General features: G+C 37.5%; 1 protein-coding gene across 1 annotated transcript; it reads right to left on the bottom strand.

The window, feature by feature from the left end:
* Positions 1-805: 805 nt before the first annotated feature.
* FAM3B (FAM3 metabolism regulating signaling molecule B) lies at positions 806-9,395 on the bottom strand. The gene is made up of 7 exons (XM_074168071.1): positions 9,197-9,395; positions 7,195-7,318; positions 6,415-6,473; positions 3,962-4,012; positions 2,649-2,736; positions 1,786-1,918; positions 806-892 (listed from the first exon to the last, which is right to left on the bottom strand). The coding sequence occupies exons 1-7, from the start codon at positions 9,393-9,395 to the stop codon at positions 806-808; spliced, it is 741 nt and encodes a 246-aa protein (XP_074024172.1).
* Between the last annotated feature and the right edge of the window lie 208 nt (positions 9,396-9,603).

Raw genomic sequence — 9,603 nt, 5'->3', positions numbered from 1 at the left:
ACAGGAAGACAAACATCAGTTATGAAACGTCGAGACATACTTGATGTGCTTCAGAAAAAGGGAAATTGAATAAATGGCTTCTACAGTTCCCTTACAATCATGTGTTTGATTCTACAGTTAGCATGAATAACACTTAAGCTTGCAGGAAGTCACTACCTTTTTTTAAAGTAAGTTAAACTTACAGGAAGAAAAAATGATGAAATTAAACCATGTAGATCTGCAGCTTAAATTTGGTAAAATAATTCAAGTAACTTGATCTTTACATGTTAACATTGCTATTCCATGCTGTCAACTTCACTAAAACCAGCTCAAGATATGTAACTGCTATTTTGACACTTTTTCTGAAGAGAAGCAACATTACTAATAAACTAACATCAAAATAATTTTCTTTATTGATAATAATTTTATATTACAATGTAGACTAAGTTCTATTTGCATATTAGTCTTTAAAGGGAACCAAAAGAAAAGACATATTATATTAAAAACAAATAAACAAACAAACAAAACAAAACCCCTAAAATTACTAATGACAATGTATACTTACTTTCAAAAATCCTGGTATTTTATGACTGACTTAATGAACATTGTAACTGCAAACCAGAGTATTTTATTTCCACTTTTCATCAAAATTCCTATTTGTTTTCAGATAGAATTAAAGCCTCACAGAGGAAAGAAAGGTTAAAAACTCTGCATATGACTTATTTTACAATTAGTGCTCAGATGCTTATTGGGTTCTGGAGGCAATTTACTAGAGTGATAGATATAAAAATATAGAATCATCTTTATTGATGAGGTATGCATTTATTCAGATCAGGTTTCTTGGGATACAGCCTTCTATTTGGATTTCAGCTGGCCAGCCGCGGTATCTGTTGTTCTTGTCAGAGTGGTTTATCTGTTAAAAAAAAATAATTAAAAGATCAATATTTGGTTCTCTATTTACAAACTAGATTGTCAAACTTCATACAACAGAAGGGAGTAATGGGGTGTGACCGGGAAACTAAGTAGCATGTTGCACATCTTGCTTGACATAATGGGTGAAAATTCCACCAGTTTCTCTCTTTCACAGAATGCTTCATTTATTTCCCAGATGGCTGTCATAATATACTCTAAATTGAATACCTTTTTCCTGCAGAATTGCAACAATATTCTGAGAAAAAAACCCAAACCTATGGAAGTTTCACATGCCTTTGGAGGGAGTCAGTATCATCAAAGGAACTGACCTCTGTATTGGGTTTCTCATTTCTGTCTGCCTCTCTGTCATACAGATGAGCACTACTGGGCTTACAGAAGCGAATACAACAAGGTCACAGATGCAAACACAAATATGACATAAAAATGGTATCTTTAGTCCTTCTGAAGCCAGAGGGCAAGTTATTCAGAAAAGTTTTGTGATGCAAGCATTGATGTATTTGCACGGCCAATTTGACACAGCCCAATTTTCATATAAAAACAGTCTTTTAGGAAGTCCTTGGAATTTGTTCTTCCAGAAGAAAATGTAAGTCTCTGTACAGCGTGTCAGGTTGGACATTGCAAAACCGAGACGCTCTGAAATCGCTGGTCACTTCTGAAATTTGTCTACAGATGATTTAGTGCTGGTGTGGTAGAAGTCAGGACTGTACATGGCCCAGATCCAAAGCAATGAATGACACATTAGAGAACTTGCTTTGTGCAACTGAGGCTTACTGAACAGAGACTATAGCTACTACAAGTAACACACAAACTCTGCACCTGAAGGTTATACCTGATATAGAGACAAACATAAAGTGAAAATAAAATGAACCTGACCTTTTCTTTTTGGATGTCATCTGGCAGCTTGAAACCTTTGGCAGCTATAAAAGCCCAGCTTGACCTGAACTTCATGTTCCATATTTGTTTACTTCCCAGCTCTTCTACTAATTTTTTGGCGTCACTTTTCAACCTAGGATAAATTTATTGAAAAAAAGCGTTAAAAATTCAGGATGTGAAAAATGCTGAAAAAGAACACAACTGATTCATGCTTCAGATTAGTAGGTCAGCAGGAACAATGAGAAGTTTAAAAAATCCTGAGAGTTGCCTTAGTAGCCATTAAACTCACAGAGCAAAATTCTTTTTCTTCCTTCTCTACATTCCTGATGTTAATGCAACCTGTTTGTAACAGCACAGCAGAAGAAAAATGTATCTAAAATACTATTTCATGTTTCAACTCTTCTTAAATAAGGACAAGGGCATCAAATGTTTATTAATGAAATGATTAAGTCTTTCCCTGTATAATTACCATATAATGAATTCAAATAAAAGAACTCTAAGATATGAAAGCACTTGAAGAATCATGTGAAGATGCAAGAAGGAATGCAAACTGGATACATTATAATTGGAGGTATGAATACCTTCTTAATAGAAGATTGTGACTCAGAGGTAACAGCAATGCCCTCTATGAGGACAACTGGTGCCTTTCAACAAATACAGCACTATCTATCTTTGAAAGCATCAACATAAATAGTATGGGCAAGCACTGAATGGACATGGAATCAAAACCTTTTAGGCAGGTAATGAGAGAACAGCTCTGCCTATTGGAGTGAAATTTACTATTCCTTTACACCATCATGCAATGGTGATTTTCAAGCTATTCATTGCTCTCTTCCTCAGCCTGTCACGAATAACTTGCTTACCGGGTGCTTCCATCGTCATGAGTCACCATCAAAAGGAGGGACCCTTCTGGTGCATTTTTAATGAAAGTCACCATCTCTTCTGAGTGGTCTGTTGAATCAATTACACAACCGGTTATTCATTACACACATACCACATTCCACGTACTTTCACCTTGTTTTCATTTTTTGGCCTTGTCTATTCAAAATGAGACCTAATTAGGCAATTTTTGTTTACAGGCAGAGGGCCTAATCCTGAAAGGTGCAGAAAGCTGCTAGCTCTCGCTGAAGTTAGGAGAGCATGGGTTTATCTGCGTTTCCCAGTAGTAAACAAAGATACTTCTGAACTTCTACAAAAGCCTTTTACACCCAAGGTAAGTATATACATGGATACAGATGGTTTCTTATGTTTACTTCATACAATATTATACATGCAAGCAAAGGATGGAACAGCCCAGGAGAAGTCACTGCTATTCTGTGAGGTTCCTACTACCATGCTAACTGCAGAGCTGAGTTACACAGCCCACTGTACACCCACCTTCATTAAGTGGCAGCCTATTTGCAGCACTAAGCTATTTACTCGTTTTGTGATTGCTAAACATACACAAGACACTTGTTTTCCATACAAAAAAATTAATAATTTAACAGGAGCCCTGGAGATGAATATTACAGTCTACATACCGTATATAAAATTGTAGCCCCATGATTAGTCCCCATGTGATTTCTATTCATGCACGTAAGGTCACAAGCATTCTTAAGTGGTCAGAGAATCAGCTTCCAGTGCCTCATAGCGTTCTGTTTCTCCTTACTAACAGGTAAGGAAACTGTTATGGTTCAAAGTTTGTGTTAAAAGCTATTTTTAAAGAAGACCATCTTTCTATCTACATGAAGGGATGTTAAGAGACAGACTAGCGTATTTCCCATGATGATTTGACAACTGAAACAGAACAAATTATGCCAGGAAAAGGAATTTTGCTGAGTGAAGTATCTGGATGTGGTACTTGGCTAAGTGCTATTCTTTCCAGACTGAAATAATGGAGGGGAAAAAAAAAACCCTATTAAAAAAATGACAATTTGACAATTAAAAAAAAAAAAAGCACTAAGACCATTTAAAAAAAGATAATTAATTTCTCAACAAACAGGAGAAATTCAGCTTTTCAGGCAAAATTTGTCATCAGATCTGACCAGAGCATATTTTATGAACACAACAGCTGTTTGTTTCTAGCTAATCCCCTTCAATAATACAATCACAGTCATTTGAAAGAGCAGAATAATTATATAAGTCCTTTCTTAACATGGAAACACTAACAAAAGCTCTATCACAGTATTTTCCCTACCTCCTTGCCACATGTCAAAAAATTTTGCCGATGTAGCTTTTCCTGTTTTATCTGTAATTAAAAAAAAGTTGTGTAAATATAAGCAAAAATTGTTAAATTAAATCAGCATTTACTGTGTTTTCAGCTAAAGCTAGGCATCTCTAATTTTATGGCTCACTGTGCTTCTGAGTTTTGTTTAAGTTTTTAATTTGGAAGGAATATGGAATAACATAAATTTAAGACTTGGGGAGAATATTTTCTTTCATGGAATCTCTGAATCATCAAATGTGACTAAACCATTTTTTATTATTTCTTATTTTAAAGAAGGAATTTAGTTTACTGTGTGCTTCCTTGTTTTTATATCTATATATACTATACTAGGCCACAACCATAATAGGAAAATTAGTTCTGCCTAAGACTATTTGAATAAGCTTACTACTATTCTGCACAGTGTTTCAGATGTGCAAGCTTTCATACCATTTGAATCTCAGTGAACAGAAACTCAACACTCATCATTACCATATCAGAAATTAGGCATGCAAGCAATTGGTCTTTCCAAAACGTTTTGGTCAATATTCACCATTACAGAGAATCACAGAATGGTAGGACTTCAGAGATCATCTAGACCGATTCCCCTGCCAAAGCAGATTCACCTAGAGCAGGTTGGACAGCAACGCATCCTGTTTAGATGGCTCTTCTTTTAAACAAGACGTACAATTGGAAATACAAATTTCTACATCCGTGCCAACGAAGTTTATTGATTTTTGTTATCTGAGACCCATACCCCTGCTACATGAGAGTCTTCTCCATTCAGAGTACATCAGCTCATTTCTAGTGAGAAGATCCAGCAGTTCCTGATTAATTTCTGGCTTATCTTCAATCCATATACAGTAAAATCATGAAGGCAAATTCCTCTGAACATAGGATTCAAATCATTCCATGATTCTAAATGGCAGGTTTATCACACTGATGAGGGGAATAGGTGGCAAAAATCTGTCAGTGGTAAAAAAGCATTCTAGAACTGGACTGCCTCTGAGAGGAGATCATGAAAAAATGGAAAAGGTTGCAGTGAGGTCCGTAGAATTCCACAAAATTCTCCCTCTGTGACGTTAGCTTGGGCTTAATAGTTCTGTTTTCCTTCTTACAAAAGACTATATTCATTCAGAGAAGAAAGAGTTATCATTATGGAATAAAATACAAGTGTGATGCCATAGGAAACTTACTGACCACAGTCATTAGCTTCACTGATCTAATTAGAGAACGTGCAGATAACACCTCTCACTACAAATTGGTTCAAGCCAATGGACAGATTTACCTGCAGATGGAGATTAAAGTGTAGCTAAAATAACTACATGTGTGATGAAGGAAATGTTTAAAAATATGTAAAATTTGGTATTCTTTTTCCTCAGTAATGTCAGATGCAAAGACAATGCTAGTTCCCTACTCCTATTTGCTATAACCTTGCTTATGTATTCAGGATGAGTATTTGCCCTCTATACAGCTCTATGCTGAAAACTCATTTTTAACTGTTTACCTATTATAAGCAGTAAAGTTTTTATGATTCTTTATTGGAAAAAAAATGCAGTACTTAACTGGGAATAAAAAATTTTGGAACAAATTATTGTCTATGGTAATTTAACCCAGTCACTTCACTAAAATCATGCAAGTTTAGACATGGTCAAGACCTTGCTTAGCAATACTGAGACAAAAAAACCTGGAACGTGTTTTGTGATCAAAGCCAACTTGACTGTGCATCTGAACTTCCCTTCTTCCCCTCCCCCACAACATTTAGGCATTCATTTCACTCAGAATTCATTATTGAATACACTGCACGTCATCACCATTCCCATTCATCTAAATTATAATGGTGCTTCCAGATCGGGAATAAGCTGCACCTTCTGCTTTCCAAGAGCTCCTACTCTTGTAAGCAAAGACATATGGCATTATATAATGCCATTTTAATATTAATCAAGCTTTGAGTTTGTCTTTCTGTCCACTGACCAAGTCTGGAAAAGGTTCGTACCTTGGTTATACCTTGGGGCAGAAGTGCAATTCTCAGTTACTACTTGCCCCTTACCAGTGGAGCACTAGATACCTTTTATCAAGGACTGAACTTGAAAGTTGAGTCTTACTGTTGGAGATCACTGATTTTTTTTGCTATTTTACATGAGCTGCAGTTCTTTTATCTAATAAAATACACATATACTGCTTCTATGTACACAATTTCTATTTTCTTATACGGATCATGAACATGTATCTTTTGCTTATCCAGAAGACTATTTCTCTCAAACACAGATTTGTTTTTTCTACGTTTAACATGAATCAATTTTGCAATTTTTCCCTTTCCCTTTCCTTCAATACTAGCCAGTAAAAAACCAAACCAACCAAAGAAAAACGCCAGTTCCCCCAAGAACCTTTGCAAATTATTGCAGTACCAAAGGAAGTATCTCTCTAATGTTTTTTCTCTTACTTACAATTCACAATGGCAATGTTTATACCTCTTCCAACATTACCCTTCTCTTCGCTTATAAGCCTGGAATCGAAATAAATACAGTATCAGTAGAATGCATCTGTCCATAAGCTCTGATCCAAGGTTATATTTACCAGTGCTAAGTCACTTTCTGATGTTCATGTTTTCTTCAGTTATTTAATTCAAGGCTTTGTAGTAAACAAGAGCTATGGCTTAAAAATCTTGCACATTATATCAGTCAGTTTCCTTCAACAATGCACAATGAGTCTTTCAAAATGAGGCAGATCAATAAAGTACTTCATACAAATGCAGCCAGAAAGATAAAGTAGGAAAAAACCCAACAAGGTAAAATGTGGCTTTGTGGCAGTATTCTGTGTGGACTATATCTACACAAAAGATCTTGCAAGGTTTTGAAGTCACTCTACATATCCAGTTTGAAAAGCCATGAAAGAACCTGACTTTCAGAAAGTGTTGATCATTCAACATACTGCAAACTGGCAATTCCGCACCATGAAAATTAAAAATCATACTTGAAACTAAAAGCTGAGTGCAAAGGAACAAAGAAAATAACCTGAGATTAGGTATTTAAAAAAAACCACAAACACAACCAAACAAACCAAAACCAAAAAAGAGTTAAATACTGTTAGATATATTCTGAAGTCTGTCACCAGAAGGTCAAGTCTCTCATAGGAGTCCCCTGGTAGGAGCTTACCGAACCAAAATGAAATACCCTTCTTCACACTACTGAGCACTTGCTTAGATTTAAAGTTAGACTGGTACTCACAGATCATCCTCAAAACAAATTTTAGCCAGTTTTCCTATGCCACCACCACTAAGAATCCGATAGGCGTAGTCCCCAGGTGAGCAAGGAGACCAGTGATCACACTTCTGCCTTTTTGGGACTGGGGCTACAACAACAAAGGTGAGAAAATATTTTCTTAGATGCTGCATAAACAATTTCCACATGGAAAGAATCACCTAACGTCAACATGCTAAGCTCAAACATATATACATAGAAGCCAATCGTGCCGGTTTTCCGGTATCATGGCAACATTATCATGGATTTGCCTGGGCTTTAAGTTATCCCTGAATTTCAAACAGCCACTGGGACCAAGAGCAACCTTATCTAGGAAAAATGCCCCATATAGTATGATTTGGATGAGCATACGATCCGCTGGGTCAAGCAATGGCTGACTGGAAGGTCCCAAAGAGTAGTGCTCAATGGATTTAAATCCAGCTGGCGGCCGGTCACAAGTGGTGTGCCTCAGGGCTCAGTATTAGGACCATTTCTGTTTAATGTCTTTATTGATGATCTCGACAAGGACATAGGGTGTATCATCAGCAAGTTCGCAGATGACACCAAGCTAAGCAGGAGTGTTGATTCCCAGGAGGATAGGGAAGCTCTACAGAGAGACCTAGATAGATTGGATCATTGGGCCAAAATCAATGGCATGAGTTTCAACAAGGGCAAGTGCCAGGTTCTGCACTTGGGCCACGACAACCCCGTGCATTGCTACAGGCTTGGAGAAGTGTGGTTGGAAAGCTGCCTGGAAGAAAGAGACCTGGGGGTTCTAATTGACAAGCGGCTGAATATGAGCCAGCAGTGTGCCCAGGTGGCCAAGAAAGCCAACGGCATCCTGGCTTGTATTAGAAATAGCGTGACCAGCAGAAGTAGGGAGGTGATTGTGCCCCTGTACTCAGCACTGGTGAGGCCACACCTGGAGCATTGTGTCCAGTTTTGGGCACCTCAATACAAGAGAGATATCGAGGTGCTGGAGCGAGTGCAGAGGAGGGCAACGAAGCTGGTGAAGGGCCTGGAAGACAAATCATATGAAGAGCGGTTGAAGGAGCTGGGACTGTTTAGTATGAGGAAGAGGAGGCTGAGGGGAGACCTTGTCACTCTCTACAACTACTTGAAAGGACACTGTAGAGAGGTTGGTGCTGGTCTCTTCGCACAGGTAATTAATGACAGAACAAGAGGGAATGGCTTCAAGCTCCAGCAGGGTAGGTTTAGACTGAACATTAGGAAAGAATTTTTCGCAGAAAGAGTGGTCGGGCATTGGAATAGGCTGCCCAGGGAGGTGGTTGAGTCACCATCCCTGGATGCGTTTAAGAGACGTTTAGATGTGGTGTTGGGAGATATGATATAGGGGAGAACTTTGTAGTGTAGGGTAGATGGTTGGACTCGATGATCCCAGGGGTCTCTTCCAACCTGGATGATTCTATGATTCTATGATCTAGAGTAAATACTTTGTGCTATTTCATATAACAGGAAACAAGGGCTAGAAAGATGAAGGATTCCTACCAACAGGTTTAAGTTAATGCCATCATTCTCATTTTAAGCCTTTCTCACACGATAACATAGTTATAGAATGAGAAAAATATACACATTAAGCCACCCGGTCAGATTAGAGGAAAGAACTAATGGGAATTTCATCACAAAGTTTGGTTAGTGATTCAACAGTTTACCGTAACTGTCATACAAGTGACAGAACCAAAGCTGCAGCTTTGTGCTTATGTGCCAGCAAACAAGTAAGGTTTTCTTACATTACTATTTAATTAATTATATTAGCATATTGGCAAAATACAGGCTGATATTGTGTTTCTTCAAAGACAGTATCTAAGAAATAGTTCAGACTTGCACTAATTAACATTACACAGCCAACCTAATTCTTACAATAGCACATACCAAATCATCTTTTATTAGCTAACAAGCCATTTGTCATTTAGCATGTAAACATACAACATTAGATATAGTATAAGGAAAAAAAAATACAGCTACACACCCTTCAACACTGGTTTCTTGACAATCCGTTGAAGATTAGCAATAGGTACTGTTATTGTGTCTTTTCGTACAACAATAGCAAAAAAGCATCCCAAGTACCAAGCAGCCAACGATGCCAATAGGAGCCCTGCTAATTTCACAAGGTCTGCCAAAGGAAAACAAAAAAAAAGAAAACCACAGAGACATAAAGATGTTTTCATAGCAACACATGAAATCTTGTATTTTCTCTGGCATTGCTACACAAACTGGCTATTTTATTTCTGATATACTGTGTTAACCATGACCTTCAGATATGCAGCAAGAGTATTTGTTGCACTGCCATCTCTGACAACCCCTTTAGTTTCTAAAACTTGATCTTCAAGCAGAAAACTCCCTCCAAGTCTCCCCTCAATCCATACCCACAACACC

The sequence above is a fragment of the Numenius arquata genome, chromosome 1 (genome assembly GCF_964106895.1).
Source record: "Numenius arquata chromosome 1, bNumArq3.hap1.1, whole genome shotgun sequence".
In the NCBI taxonomy this organism is placed as follows: domain Eukaryota; kingdom Metazoa; phylum Chordata; class Aves; order Charadriiformes; family Scolopacidae; genus Numenius; species Numenius arquata.
The sequence above is the reverse complement of the archived record's forward strand: the minus strand, read 5'-3'. Positions and strand labels throughout refer to the sequence as shown.

What these genes read in the sequence shown, in the direction of transcription:
- FAM3B (XM_074168071.1), bottom strand. Translation starts at nt 9,395, where the DNA reads ATGAAAACATCTTTATGTCTCTGTGGTTTTCTTTTTTTTTGTTTTCCT. An exon ending in AAACATTGCCATTGTGAATT is followed by an intron (nt 4,013 to 6,414) that starts GTAAGTAAGAGA and finishes TTTTAATTACAG; the next exon opens with ATAAAACAGGAAAAGCTACA. An exon ending in CATGACGATGGAAGCACCCG is followed by an intron (nt 1,919 to 2,648) that starts GTAAGCAAGTTA and finishes AATTTATCCTAG; the next exon opens with GTTGAAAAGTGACGCCAAAA.